Source organism: Calypte anna, chromosome 1 (genome assembly GCF_003957555.1).
Source record: "Calypte anna isolate BGI_N300 chromosome 1, bCalAnn1_v1.p, whole genome shotgun sequence".
NCBI lineage: Eukaryota > Metazoa > Chordata > Aves > Apodiformes > Trochilidae > Calypte > Calypte anna.
In genome coordinates, this window is record NC_044244.1 from 185190387 (window position 1) to 185206881 (window position 16495).

General features: G+C 35.1%; 1 protein-coding gene across 1 annotated transcript in view; it reads right to left on the reverse strand.

Annotated features, from left to right (window-relative positions):
* The window catches only part of CNTN5 (contactin 5), a 310996-nt gene that overhangs the window by 131234 nt on the left and 163267 nt on the right, over positions 1-16495 (reverse strand). Inside the window, exon 6 of the mRNA XM_030449461.1 lies at positions 10028-10130. Within this exon, the coding sequence (XP_030305321.1) occupies positions 10028-10130 (103 nt within the window). The remainder of the gene's footprint in view (positions 1-10027; positions 10131-16495) is intronic.

Below are 16495 nucleotides of genomic sequence, written 5' to 3' on the forward strand. Positions count from 1 at the left end.
CATATAACATGTCTTGAAAGCCTCTACATCTGAGGCTATAAAAAAGCCTTTCTCATTCCTCAACTGTGTTAAATATCTTCTGATTATTACAGGACAATTATGTAGGATTAAAATGTCATGGAATTTAATGAAATTCTAATCACCAGATACTTTCCAGAAACACCCATCAACCATTAAAAGGCTTCTACCTTTAGATTATTCCATATAAATCTGTTCTGGTCAGATAAAGAGATTTAGGAGACAAGATAATAACTTATCCTTTCATCTGATTATTAAAGGCTAGTTAGGACTCACGAAATACAGCAGCTGTGGTTACTGGTTATTTAAGGATACAATTAGAATAGAAGGAAATGCTGAGTTTGAAGCCTGTGTGTAGGAATGAGTCCAGGTCTGCAAGTAATGTCAACATACATCCATGACTGCACTAAAAAGGTCTGATGCATGTATGTGTCATGTAGTAATGTAAATGTGCTTTCCGCCACTGCTGACTTCTTTATGGCACAGAGCAAGGACAGTGTGTGCTTGCTTGGTGCTTTACATAATTTTCCTCACACTCTAAGTCCTAATGTGTTAGGGTACTTAACATCTAAACTAGTGCTATGGGCAATGATTCCATAGAGTCACAGAATGGTTTGGGTTAGAAGGGACCTTAAAGATCATCCAGTTCTAACACCTCCTGGTGGGCAGGGACACCTTCCCACCAGACCAGGTTGCTCAAGGCCCCATCCAACCTGCCCTTGAACACTTCCAGTGATGGGGCACCCACAGCTTCTCTGGGCAACTTGTACCAATATCTCACCACCCTCACAGTGAAAAATTTCCTCCTAATGTCTAATCTGAAAGTCCCCTTTTCCGGTTTTAAGCCATTACCCCTTGTCCTCTTGATACATGATCTTCTAAAATGTCCCCCCCAGCTTTCTTCTTCTCCCCAAGCCCCCTTCAGGTGTTGAAAGGCTGCTAAAAGATATACCCAAACCCTTCTCTTCTCCAGGCTGAACAATCCTAAGTCTCTCAGCTTGTCTTCATAGGAGAGGTGCTCCAGGTCTCTGATCATCCTTGTAGCCCTCCTCTGGACTTGCTCCAACAGTTATGAGTCCTTCTTGTCCTGGGGGCTTCAGAACTAGAGGCAGTACTCCAGGTGGGGTCCCACAAGTGCTGAGTAGAGGGGGAGAATCACCTCCTTATTCATAGTGAATTATACTCCAGAGGCTTTTCTCTACTGATTGACCAGACCCTAAACTGTCAGTCAAAAATTGATTCTTAGCCAACTGATAGCTAAAGTTATATAATGTAACTGACACTTCTGCCTATTTAAAAGATTTTTCTGAATTCTTGGATTCAAGTTAAGCCTGAACAGAAGAATCATCTGACCAAGGTATGATCAAACAAGAGAACAGAAGATCCACAATATGTGTGATATTGGTTTTACAAGTAGTGAATAAAAGGGATGGTTTATGGAATTGCTTGAATTAAGTAATTGATTTTTTACCACACAGTATTATTTGCATTTATTTATTTATGGCAATAACAACGATGTGATAAATATAAAAATGGCCACTCTTGGGACCTACTATTGACTGTTGGCAGAGTTTGTTTCTTTCTGATTCTCTCAATCTCTGACAAAGATAGAAAGCCTACATATGTGTTATGATTAGAAAGTTTGGAAAAATACTCATCTACCTTTAAACTGAAATCAAATGTGTAAATTACTGAACAAAGTTCTTAGTAGTGTTTCATATTTTTTCCCCACTTTCCCTATGCCCCTATGTTTAAAAGAAAATAACTCAAAATTTTGAGATGTAAATATAAAGCATTTAGTCAGTGATGCAGAATAATGCCTGGGAGTGCTATTTGAGATTTACCAAAGAATCTGTATTTCATTACTATGAATGATCACAATATTTGTAACATCATTATTAAGTCTATGCTAGAACAAGTCCACTTATAGGAAGACAGAAAACAATCCAGCCTGAAAAAATGGGAATAAAATTCAATCCTTGTGACATAAATTTGTATTCAATATAAGCAAAAAATGAATTTTAGATTGATGAAAGTCCCAGAAAGATTTATTTGACATAAACAATATATGCTAACAAAGGAAAAAAAATCCTGGGTTTAGGGCTGTCTTGTAAAAACAAACTCATCTTGAAGATGCCATGTTCACATTCAAAAAGATTCATTCTTTTCATCACAAGTTTTCTCTGGGGAGCAGACATCCCTTTGTATAATACTGACAAATGCTGTTCTACCAAGATTTCCCTCTTGAGATTGTTTTGTTATCAGTAAACTTTAAGAGTAGTTTCCATACTCCCCTTGTTTGGCACTTCATAGAATTAACAAATTATAAGTGGTGTGAAGAGGCATGCAGGAACATATTTTTTTGTCCTATGTGACTTAGAAACATGTTACTTCTGTAACAGCTTTTTCTCTGTCCCACAGTTTAATTTTGAGTAAATCATTCTATTTTGATCGCAATGCCATGCTTTTTTTTCATGTTTTAAAAAGAATCCTTTTATGTCTCTGTGACCTGAAGATGAAAAATAGAACATCATGATACAAATTTTTTGAGGGGGAAGGCAAATTACTGCCTGTGGGCTTCTACATCGTGAATTTGCTGAACTTATTACTTGATAGTAATAAGATACTCCTCAGTATGACCCCAGTTATTCTCCTATATGTAGGAAAAACAATGAACTTGAATCCCTAGTTCCAAAAAGGAATTAGATGTATAGCATCTAAAATTATTTGCTTCATTTAATGTCAGGGATCTTGGCATGTCATTAAATTGTGAGTATCATAATACATTGCAAAGTCAAGTAAAAATTAGCTTTCTCTTTGTCTTCACGTTGTAATCTGGTTAAAATGTCTCAACCTTACAACATTCATTTATTACTGCAGTGACTCATCATGAACTTTCATACTTTGCTTTGACCACTGGATCCTGCAAAGGAAATATCAAGGTGTATGCTACTTTCAATTGGTGGAAATGAGAGCTCTGAATGTCCTTAGTATATAATTGGGTTATGTGTGAAATCACAGGTGTTTCTGTATGTCGTAATTATTGTAAAAAGAGGCAAGAACTGTTTATGTTAATAGAAAAGTGCAAGGAGACTTAATAATCTCTAACAGCAAGTACCTAGAAAGGAGCAGTTGCTGGGTCTCATTAGCCATTCCACGTCAGACATTCCTGAGCTATGACACTTGACAGCAACAATCTGTTGACATAACCCAAAGAAATGGATAACAGAACTCTCATGCTTAGTCCTAAAACCAGTGAACTTTGTTTTATATCAAAGATGTTAATATCATGTTATAGTCATGTTATATTCCCACATTTATACCAAATAATACTTGGCTGCTGTTTGCCACCCTGATTCCTTACTCATCCTGATACCCCGAATACGCTGTAGTACAGTTAACAGAGATTTACTTTTGACTTACACTGTGATCAGCTCATAAGGTCTGCTACTCTTCAGTGTAATATTAGAGCTGGAGTGAGAAGTGAATTAAAGGATTTATATAAGGATCTTTATGTCAGAAAAAGACCTGATCTCAGAATAGAAATCCCCATGAGACTTTTGTGATATTGGAATCTCATGTCTGCTTCAGTTGACAGCAGGAAATGTCTCCTGCCAGCTCGGAAGCCAGGTAGAGTCTTGCTGTCTACAGACTATACACAAATACTGATTCTAAAGCTCTGATGGGGATAAATAAGGTAATATTGGATTTTTCAAGATCAGACAACAAAAGAATAAAAGGTAGAGAGAAAGATACAGAAGACTTGGTGAATAGTTTTTACTGTAGGACTCAAAATAAAGGCCATATTATCCAAATTTTAAGAACAGGGAGGTTTATGTTTTGTGCTTTACAGTTAAGAAACAATATGGTGCAACACTGGAAACTTCTCTTTAGCTGTGTAGAAGGACCAAAAAGATATGCAGTGTCTAGAAGCTGTTTTTATAGATATTATATCATTTCTTAATGAATGACACCAGAAAAAAAACTTCTTCGAAGACTTCATGCAGTTCTCCATGGTTACAGTTAAATGCCCTTCACAGACCATAGATTTTTTATAATGCCACTTTCACCTTTGCTTAGATATCACATTCACTTATCTAAGCACTTTTTCCTTTTATTTCTGCATATTGGAAAATCTTCAGTAAGCTATTGCTACATGTATGTACTCTATAATGAAAATATTGAGTTCCACGAATAATATAATTTTTAATAAAAACTTGAAGACCAGTTGGAAAAGTCAGTTAAACAAAAATCAGGTCGAGGTAAAATAAATTCCTATACTTTATGTATTTGAAACTTTGAAAACTATTTATTAGTTAGAATTTATTCAAAGTTCATTGTTGCAAGACAATATTTTACAATGTTATCAAGATTACTAGTCACTACATTTCATTCATTTGTGTGACTTAAATGTATATAATTCTGCCTTATTTTTTTTTTTTCATTTGGAAAGAAGATTTTCAAATGAACTATATGTTCTTGCGTGCCATATTACAGATAGGATAAATGTTTACGACTGAATAATAAATCTTTTTAAAATAAACTTTACAATAGAATTATTAAAGCAACATATGCACAGCATGAACAATGCTTCTGTCATAATAGCCTCATGATAATTCAGAAATAAAATGAAATCAATATCTTTATTATCATCTTCAAATAACAATATTTCACATTAAAAGTGTAGTCGTGATGTTACCAAAGTGAAGTAAGATAGTAGTTAAAAAGAATATTGATGTAATGTGTAGATGTTACTATCATACTGAAATAGCACAAACATAAAACAGTCTCAAAAATGCAGAAAAATGAGCATTTGTTTTAATAATAATTTTCTCTCAGCACTGTTCTCTATTGATTTGTTCAAATAAAATCTCTACGTGTTGATCTATGTGGATAAAAAATAACCATAATGAAAAAAGGATGCACAAAACTATTTTTTAGCAAAGCAATCCTTTTGTCAGTCTATACGGCTCAGGAACCCTATTTTAAAAGCAAAGATGGAAAACTTTGTTAATCTACAAGTACAGCAATGGCCCACATCATCTGATTTTTTTTCTAATGAGAAAAAATATGACTATCCACTCAAAATTGGCTGTTGGCACTGTCATAATAGAATTTTTTTTTTCTTTTTTCATGTCTGGAACCAGAAAACCAATGAAGTACAAGTTTTACATGAAAAATAAAACAGAAGTTGCTGTATGGTGTGATGCATGACCAAAACTGCAGAGAGGAAAAGGCTGAAGTGTGAGCGTTAGGTAGGGTGAGTTCATTATACACAATATGACATTAACAAAAAATATGTGTGGAAGAGTGGATGTAGAAGGGATTTGAAAGGGGAACATTAAGTCAATCTAAAATTGTTTGGCAGAAAAGAAAAAAAAAATAGGAAAAGAGAGAGAAATTTCTGACACTTCCTTTTTCTTACTCTCCTCTAAGGGTAAGAGCCTGTGCTCATTCAGAAGGGTTGTAACCTACAGCTTTTCATGCAAGCTCAGGCAATTGAAGTGCTTCATTAATTAATATGTCATTTGGTGGGCACAGAACTTAAAGTCCTTTTATCCATCAGCACCACTGCTTTCACAACTTTTTAATGGGGAGAGAAATGAAGACATCAGAATTATACCTTTTTAAAAAGTACAAGAAAAAAAGACATTCAAGAACTAATCAGTTGCCTCCAGATATTCTTGGTGGCAAAGTTAGTAATATCTGAAAGAAAATAAAAACACCAGCCAGCCACTGCAGAAGACAGAGCCTTCTATTGGATTTCTGAAGCAGGAAAAAACCAAGAATTTTGTGATCTTTGCAAGATTATTAGCTAGGAAAATTGTTGCTTCTTCACCAGAACTTGCCCAAAGAACAGTATTGTGATCTGTCTTCTTGATTTACATAATAAAATTCTGAGATTGAAACTATGGACTTGTTAGAAAATCTAGATTATATGGGGTTCATTAAGATGAGTGTTTCCAGCATGTTGAGGGAGGTTCTCATCCCCCCTCTGCTCTGCAGTAGTGAGACCACATTTAGAGTGATGTGTCCAGTTCTGGGCTCCCCAGTTCAAAAGAGACAAGGAGATGTGAGAGAAAGTGCACCTGAGGGCTAGGAGGATGATCAAGGGACTGCAACAGTTGTCTTATGAAGAAAGGCTGAGAGACATGGGGCTGGAGAAGTGAATACTGAGAGGGGATCATATTAGTGTTAATAAATATATGAAGGTTAGGTGTCAAGAAAGAGCCAATCTCTTTTTAGTGGTGTCCTGTGGTAGGATGAGGGGAAATGGACACAAACCTGGTACACAAGAGATTCCACCTTGACATGAGGAAAAAGTTTTTTACTATAAGGGTGATGGAGCTCTGTAACAGCCTGCTTAGAGAGATTGTGGAGTCGCCTTCTCCAAAGAGAACTTTCAAGACCCACTTGGATGCATTTCTGTGTGACCTGCCCTAGGTGATTCTGCTTTGGTAGGGGAGTTGGACTCAATCTGCAGAGGCCCCTTCCAACCCCTACCATTCTATGATTATAGCCCATATGATCTGGACTACAACTACCTCATTACCAATAAGCTCACTTATTTGGTTTACAAAAAAATAACCTTTCATTTTAAATAGCAAGGCACAAGCAATGAAAATTGTCTTACTCAAAAGCAATATTATTACTGGCTAGATTTAGTTTTTATAATGTAGATGTTTTGAATTCTTCCCCTCCATAAGGTCTAGAGTTATTTTTTTTTAAGTTAATATTTTATTATTTCATTGTTTTATTTATTATTTATTTATTATTTTATCATTTTAACAATGCTTAATATAAATATTAATCAGAATTTAACAATTACATAAACAAGAAATACGTAGTTCTCTTCTTATGGGAAATTAGAAAACCAGAAGATGTTAACAGTTATTACTGGTGGGTTTCTTTTAAGATATTCTTAAAAAACAAACAAAACAAAACAAAAAAAAACCTTCAAGAAATTAAAATTTTCTGTCTTGTTAGGAAAAAATAATATAAAATTCCTGATAAAAATGATATAATGGTATGAGAGAAAACATCTGCATGGCATTTTACAGATATATGTGAAAATTGGATGTACTGTTAAATATAAGGTGTGTGGATGTGACAGCAGCTATAAAAAACTTTCAACAAAGTGTGCCAGAATAAGTCACAATAAATTACTTATTCCAAAATGCATACTCTTATACCTAATAGACTATATTTACTGTCTTTCATATCTTCCAGTGTACCTCATCAGCAAATCACGGATTAACAGTAATTTCTTAGCCAAGAATTGATGCTCATTATAAGCACTATTAGGTAATATAAATAACATGATTTTGAGATGTTCCACTTCTGTATTACTTTGAATTCTTTAGTAATAAAAAAGTCTATTTTTAAGTAGCATCAGTAATATAATATTTTCACTTGTAACTGGATGAGCTGCATATTGTTTGGGTCAGAATAAAATTGACATCAGAGAATTTCTGTCTGTCCAGACACTAAGACATTTGACTTTATTCTGGAGACAAAAGCTGAACAGCTCCAATTTATTTAATTTCTAGAGATGTAGTGACTGGCAGTTCTAAATAATCACTATTAATAAATCACTAAGCCAAAACTAAAGACTAGGCTCTTTCTAGAATATTTACCAAACGCCTACTTCAGGAAATCTTGCTGGAATGTCTGCTTCACACATACAGCAGAGGGTAAAGAATGTTTCAGTGAGCTAAATTAAAACATGAGCAAAACAATGACACATTGGTTTTGAGACTGGAATATTTTCTGTGTTAAGAATTCAAAATGCCTAATCTCAAAATAATAAATAAAGGAACAAATGAATTGCTGATTCAGTGTGGCAATGAAGACCCATAGCGGTGTAAGGAGAAAACCACTTTACAAGCTATCAGACATAAGATATGGGGGCAAAAAAATTAAAATAATGAAAATTAATAGGAAACCTGATGCATTTCTATCTGCTACTTAAGTCTCTAGGTTTCAAATAAGACCTGAAATGTCATCCATGCAATTATTACCATATCAGGTTGAAAGCAATTTCAACCGAGCTGATTTGACTGTGCGTTAATGGATATGAAAAGGAGATAAGGAATGTGCGTGGTAAAAATATCTGCCTGTTACAATAGCAGCTAACGGGGTCAACTTATTAGATAACCTTAAATTCCTTGATGGTTCAGGTAGTTTTGGGTTTTTTTGTGTGGTAAAGGTTAACGCCAAATATGAACACGGAAATAATTGAAGCTTTTCCTGTCCACCTTTGCTTTCCTTGTGTGGCTGTGTGAATTGTGACTGATTTTTTTTTGAGAGAGTTTATTAAATCCCAAGGTGCTGACAATAGAAGGTATCAGTAGCTGTGTTTCTTGCCCGTCAGTGATGGCTGTGAATGACAACGTGTGGCATATCTCCTTTTCACTGGGAAGTGACAGTTGACTTGTAATCTGTCAGCAACTGTAATTTCACTCCAGTAAAATGCAGAAAACTGAAACTAGCACATCAGGTCTTGTTTCAGCCATAGCTAAGAGTCTAAAAGTACCTTGTGGCCAACTACTGACAAGACAGAAACTGGTTAGATTGCTGACAGGACAGAGCCTGGAGCCAACAGCCTCTTGGGAATAGCCTTTTCCCTCATATTTTTTCAGAATTTCAGAGAATCTCTCCTTTTATTACTTTTCTGTTCTCTCATTAATATCTTTCCTTATCTTGACCATATGGAACGTTAGCTTTGTGTTTCACCCTTCAGAAGTTCTCCCTTCACATTTCTTTCTAAACTACTGCTCACATTTAAGTAGGAAATGAATATGCAAAAGCTTCTGTCACTAACTAATGGCTTTGTCTACAAGGGCTGTGTTCTGACATTTTATTTGGATTGGTTTGGCTGTATCCAGCCAACTTCAGTTTCACTTGGCCTAAACAAATACAATTAAAATACTTTGTAAAATTCCTCTGTAAATTATTTATGAATATTTTCTGTTGAATCTCTAAGATTATCTGAATGTTGGTAAAAGAGGAAAAAAGGCAAGAAAGGATACAATGCATATCTCATCCAGCAAATGGGAGCTGTTAAGAAGATAATCCAAACAAAAAAAATATCCAGTGATCAGTGACACATTAAGCACAAAATTACTTGAAAAATACATAAAAACAAATCTCTGGTGTAGTAGACATAGGCTTTGAAAGGTCCTGACTCTGCCCAAGGCCAAGCAGATACAGGAAGCTGAATGCACCTCTGCAAGTAACAATCAAGAAAGAGAGAACAGAACTGCAAAAATAATAATAAAAAAGAGAGCAGTGCCAGTGCAAAGACATTAAAGTCAGTAAGGAAGGAGGGGAAGAAGGTGCCTGAGAAGAAATTTCCCCACAGCTCATGGTGAGATGACAACTGTGTCCCTGCAGCTCACAGAGGAGCATGGTAAAGCAGTCCCTGAAGGACCACAGTGGAGCAGACATGGGTTTGTAGCTTCTGAAGGATCACAGTGGGCAGATGTGGAGCTGCTGTCAGGGAGTGTCACAGGTGGGCAGACGTGATCCTGCAGCCTGTGCAGCATCATGCAGAGGAGCAGATATCAATCTGCAGCTGTGGAGGACCCTGTGCCAGGGGAGATGACTGTTTCTAAAACAGGCTTAGCATCATATGTAAACTGTAAACCCCTACTAATTATTTATTCTCCAACTATGATGTTTTGGCAGAATAACATCCAATTTAATGATTTACTGTATCTCAGTGAATAAATGTGTGAGCCTTGTAAAATTTTCAATAAAAACTTCCTTCTTTCTCTTCACAAGAATGTTAATTTTCATTTTTGAGTCTTTTAACTTGAATAAACTTCTGTCCACAGAAATGGCTGGGTAGGGAATTCATAATTTGCTACTTAGTCATTTGGTTAATTTGATTGTGCAGTAAGGACTGTCTGTGAAAATGAAATTCAGCAAAATAATGAAACAACAAATTAGGCATGTCCCATCTTAATAAACAATAATGTCTAATTATGAAAGAATCTGTACTTACTTGCCAAGTGCAAAACACTCCATCTTAACAGTAGTTCCCCTTGCAGCTGTAACTGTGTATGGAAAATGGACTTCAATTTTTGGTTCATATTCCCCCATCACACCTGGAAAATAAGGAATGTTTAAAATATGAAATATCATTCATTTTCCATTTGTTGAGATTAACCTGCCCAACAGTAAAGCTAGTAACTGATGGAGATAGTCTTGTTTGATTCTCTGTATTCTGCTCTAAAATGATTTTCAGCATTATTAGCAGCACAGCGAGTTAAAAAAAAAAAAAATTATCCTAAAATATGGGTTACTATTTGCATTTAGAAAGATTAGACCAGGCAATCAATTTTAGAAATGCGATAATTTTCAAAGAGCAAAGCTTTGTTTACCAGTGAAGTGACAATTATGACAGATAAGTCAATATATCATTCTGTATTCTACTTAGATAGACTCCTATAAACTCAGCAAGAAAAACTCTAATGATGTAAGAGCATTTGTGTGCAGAGAAATGCAGATCTGCAGACACCTAAAAAGTTCAATTATTTAATTTTCAGTGTCCCTTTTAATTTGGCAGATCATTAATTTTATCAGAACAAGACAATTACTGCAGGATACAACTGGAAAAACATTCTGGCATGTGAAAAATACAAACACTGAAATAGATTACTCTGGAATTTGCTGTGGAGTGACTGATAACTTTGGAGAATCTCAGAAATTTAGGGAAGGAGTAGGAAAGGGAGACAGGTTATACAATGTGAGGTGAGAAATGTGTGATTGATGTGACTGAGTAAATGTACAATCAACATGGCAGAAGAATATGGCTAAAATATGTGAAGTTAGACACCAGCTGGGCTACTGTGGTAAGTGATACTCAGGAACCAAAAGCTATACTAAACAAAGTAAAGCTTGTTTGGATTTTGGATTAAGATAACAGAATAAAATGTGATTTATGGACACAGTAGCAACAAGGTCAGTTTAGTTCAAATCTATTAAAAAAATCAGAGTTTCCAAAGAATTTTAAAGCAAAGAAATAGAAAGAAGAAAAAGAAAGGAGACAAAAGAGATAACTTACGTAACCAGGGGAAAAGAAAGGGATCTATACTTCAGTCTTGTTAGGGGAACTTCCCCAAATTCCCTTGTAGAGAACACTGCTGAAAACAGTTCATTTTATGATGTCGTATACCCTGGAGGTGTTTCTTTTAAACCTCTGGCATCTTTTGACTGTGCATATTCACCAACATATTCTGTGGTTCGATTAATTCAAAACGGATTTTTTGCTATTGTGTAAGATTATTTTTCCTAAAAACCATTGTGTTGAATTGTCATATATTATCAGACATTTGTCTTTTTCAGCCTGTAAAAAAATGTAACTTAAAATAGGATTAAATTATTCTTGCTTTCAAAATAATCCAGTACCTATGAATATATCTGAGGGACAATAATATCTTTCAGATCTTACATTTTTAACTTGCAGTATGAGCAAAAAATAAAATAGATGCAAAACAAACAAACAAACAAAAATTATTGAATGCTATTTGAGAGCCATGCCATCATTTCATTTCATATTCATAATGAAATGCTGATCTACTAAAGTTTTCCATGATGTCCTGTTCTTCTAGATTACTGTTACATTATTGAGTGACATTCCTGAAGTAACTGGTGGAAAAATGTAGAAAAATATCTGAGCAATTGCTTGGTGTCCCTATGAAAATTAGAGAGCAAAAGTCTATTACTGTAAAGGGATATTTTTCATCTTTATTATTTATTATCTTTGAGACCAAGGAGGCCATTACAGTTGCATACATAGCAAGGGAATTATCAAGTGCTTACCTTCCCATGTCACAATATAATTGCTTTTCTATGACTATTGTACTCCAGGCTACATATCATTCCCAGTTTCTGGTTTGGTCACAATGAGTCAGTAATGGTAAAATATCCACCATCTGCATTTTCATCAAGATTTGTGTTCATTTGTATCAGGTGCTAAAAAGAACCTGAACTTTCAAGAAATATTGAGGCCTTGGGCTATGTGCATTGGAATCAATCTTTTTCAGACTTATATACATTACTCTCTTTGAGGTATTTGCTTAAGGCCATAAAAATTCCCTCAGTCATTTTTTATTTCCAGTTATCAAACATGAAATATAACAATAAACAAAACTGATCAGCATGGAATACAATTTTCAAACTGCTAACAAATCACAGAGCTCACATGGTCTGAGCATTATAAAGGAGTGGAGAGCCCTTCTAAACACTCCTATGCTCTGTCTTCCTATAATATTTCCTCTGTTTAGACAATCCTTTACCTTCCCTGATTTAGTCTTCCAAAGGCTAGTTAGTTAGTTTACTACACTCCCTACTTCATAAACTGTACCTTTTGGCTGAGTTCAGATCTGGGTGTGGATCTGCTCTCCCCATTTCTGTCTGGTGTGGGGAGACCTTGGCTGGGTGAAGCCGAACTGAGATGAAATCCTTACAAACCTTCTGTTATAACTACAGCTGCTGAAAAAGGCACCAGTTCAAATGACTGAACATATCCCTGGGCTAAGCACAGCTTGACTTTACTAGAATTAATGGCTTCTTAGTCTCACAAGCAGAAATGAGGCTCAATATTCATAAAACAGATTATTTCCCTATTCTCTTTCAGATGCTTTTACAACAATGCAATTATCACATAACAATTATTACATAATCTCCCAGCTCAGAGAAGAAAAATAAACTTAAAATGGGGTATAATTTTAATAAGTTATTTCACTTAACAAATTGTTCCTCTCACTCAGATTAAAATCTGTGACTTAAGCTCAAACCTATGCTATCCAAAGTGTCCTAAGAAGCCTTAGATAAACTATCTTCATCTTAGTTTTCCATCAAAAATTGAGATGACACAATCACTAAATCACAATAGTGTGATAAATGCTGTTTGTGAGATGCTGACATACCTTGAGAATGTATGTAATAAAGTTTCAAACATTTACACATATTACTACAGCTAAAACTCTTTACATAATCCTCTGTGAGCTATTTAATGGAAATCAAGAATGGAATAAAGTAGCATGTTTGGCTTCTGACTGTCAGTCTTAGCTATGAACAATTCAAAGAGCTTCAGACAGGATCACTATTACTTTGGAGAGGACTGCTTTGGAGAGGACTACTTCTTTGTTTAACCTCCCAGTCCATGACTTTTACAGCCTCAAATGAAGAGTGTAGAAAAAAAAAAAATCAAACTGCTGATAAATCATAAGACTTCATCCTATTCCAGCTGTGTAGAGTCCTATGCTTCTGTTCTGTTAGTCTCGGTCAGATATTAACTACCTTTTTTAATGTCCCAGAACATAAGCTTTCATGATGGTTCCTTAAACACTTTCAGCTAAAATGATATAGGTTTGTTTCAAACTACTAATAACTCTTTAATTTATTTCAGAATTCAATTTTGAGTGGAGCAGGTAACAAGGAATATTGGAATAAGTGGCTGATAATCTTTTAAGACAGTAGTTAGAGTATAAGATTCCTGGCTATATATTTTCAGAGTACTAGGGAGAAAATAAAAACAGAGATTCCTTATAGTCAGGAGAAAGATTAGGCATGGATTTATTCTTGCCATTATTTTATCAGCAAAAGATAGAAACCCCATCAGTCAGTGATTAAGAGTGTTTGAGAGCTTTGGGTGAAGTCTCTGATCTTAATCAGGTGGTATAGGAATGTTAATACTACTTGCTTTACAACCTGGATAGTACTCTAATCGCAAAATCATGGAATTCTGAGTTTGGATGTTCCTCTCAGTTTCTGGGAAACCTCCCAAGGAGAAATGAATTTGTACTGCTGCACAAGAATTTTCTAATCATTTTACAAGTTGAGGTTCCTAATTCACAATTAGGATCTGTTGTGCAAATAGGTATCCAAACACAAAAAAATACTCACTAAGGAACTATAGCAGGAAAGTTTATGCATAGTTTCTGTCTATCAATAACCTGTGATGCAATGTTTATCATGTTTGTCTTCTTGTGAGAAATGAATATTTACTATTTTCCCTAATGACCTGCTCTACTGAATGTTCTCAAATATTTATTTGGAACAGAGTCCTTAATACAGACATTTAAAAGACATTAAATTCACAGTACAAACCCAAATAAATCAAATATAATGATACTCGCCATTACAACCTGAGTGCAGCAGAAAAATTTCAATGCATTGGGAAGAATTTATTGACTCACCTGCCATTAATTTAATTCTAAATGGAATGACAAGCACCAAAAATTTACTGAGGGAATTATTGTTTAGAATAACTATCCACAATACTCCTTCCACTTAGAGATCTCCTAGCCAATTTTTGAAGCATAAATTTATCTTTTGAGAACTCCTAAAAATGCAGATGCGAAATTGCATTCTGCAATTCATTAAGGAGTGAAGTACCAACAGTGTTTTCATATATTCCTAAGAGAGCAAATCCGATCACATCTCACTGGATGGAAGGAAATTTTTACTGGAGTCTATACTAATATCAAAGAAAGTTTACTAATTCAGTTTCTGAGCAAAATGTCTTAATGAATATAGTACAAGAAGGAATAAACTCTTCTTTAGTTTACAGCTAGGGAATAAGATATTTATGTACTTCTAATCACGGAGGTATGAATGTAGAAGGTGGTCACATTTAAGTAAAACAAAATGCTTAAATTATTTATTTATTTAAATTATTTATTTACCTATAAATGTGTCAAGCACACATGAGAGCTCTCCACCATTCTTAATCAGGATTGTACTACTAAGATAATTTCGGTTTTGGTTGTAAGTGAGTGTGTTATGCCAGGATAAAGGGAACTGGAGCCAACCCCCATGGACATAATAGCAATGAGATAAACTCAGGAAAAGAGATGATGGGAGCAGTAGCATTTTCTCTAGTTCTTCAAATCAGAGTTCAAAATTTCTAGTCCATAGCTTGGGCTGAAGAGATCTGTTTATGCATGTTTGAAAACATCAGTCAGTACCTGTGATTGTTAGCTTTCTCTATGTAGGGAAGTCTACTGAGTTATGACCTAAATTTTAATCTACCAAATTACTTACATATATACATTTTTAGAATCTGAGCTTTTCCACTAAACCCAGAACATCTGGAATTGAATGAAACCAGTCTTCTTCATTTGGACATGCAGAGATGAGGTGATGTGAATGACCTGTATACAATGTTCTAGTATGAAGATTTGTGCATACATAGTTATATGGAGACATGATAACCTAAACATTTTCTGTGACTACATAGATAGATATTTTTTTCAAAGCAGTCATACACACCAAGCAAAATCAAGGCTCCAGTACACAAGTAACATGCTCTCTTTCTTGAAAAGCTAAAGAATATGAGTCAACAAACAGCAAAAAGAAGTGTAATTTCTTTTCTTGCTCCATTTTTTTTTTTTACAGGGAGGAGATTGAACCGAATTTGGAACATGAAATCTGTGGCAGATTTCTTTTAAGCATTGCAGGCCAATGTTTATGTTCCTACTTTCTAATTACCTGCTGTTAATCCAGGTCAGACTCATAAAAGCTATTCAGAAACCTGGAAAATATTATTTAACATAAATGGTTAGGAGAAGGATCTAATTTTCATGGGAATTCTAATTATCCTCCTGATGGCATGTGCACAGTTCTCAAAGAACCTCATTTCTCTTACAGTAAATTCTATAATTATTTGTGCTTCAAATATGACCTTAAGCTTAATTTCTCTCTCAACTCTCAGTTTTCTTTTTTACATCCACCCTCCTCTTAGGTACCAAAAGTGTAAAAATTCTTGCAGAATTCAGAGAGAGTTTTTTGTTTGATTCTAATCAATTAAGACACAAAATGGTGTTGCTTTAATATTCATTGTTATCTAATTAAGTGGAAAGAGGGTCCTAAATGGGAAATGTTTTCCATTTCAGATTCCTCATATAACCATGCCAATAAAAATACCTATTATTTCCTTGATAAGAATAATAAAAAAGAACACTAACATTTCTCCTCCATTAACAACAGATATTAAAACCCATTATTTTATACCAAATAACAACAAATGACTGGAAAAGGGGAAACACAAACCCCATTGTCAAAAAGGGAAAGAAGGAAGATTGAGGGAGCTATAATGCTGGTCAACCTCCCCTCTGTGCCCATTAAGATCATGAAGAAGATCCTTCTGAAAGCATTGATGGAACAGAAGAATAATGAAGAGGTGACTGGGTATAATGAACACTGCTTCACCAAGGGCAAAGAGTGCTTGAAAAACCTTGTGGCCTTCTACATCAATACACAAAGGAGGAGCAACTGCCATCCTTTACCTGGACCTGAGCAAAGCCTTTGAGAGTGTCCCACACAACATCTCCTGTCTCCACCCGACTCCAAGATGGTAAGATATGGGTTTGATGGATGGACCACTCGGTGGATGAAAAACTGGCTTGAATGCCGTACCCAGAGAGTGGCTGTCAATGGGTCCATGTCCTAATGGAAGCCAGTG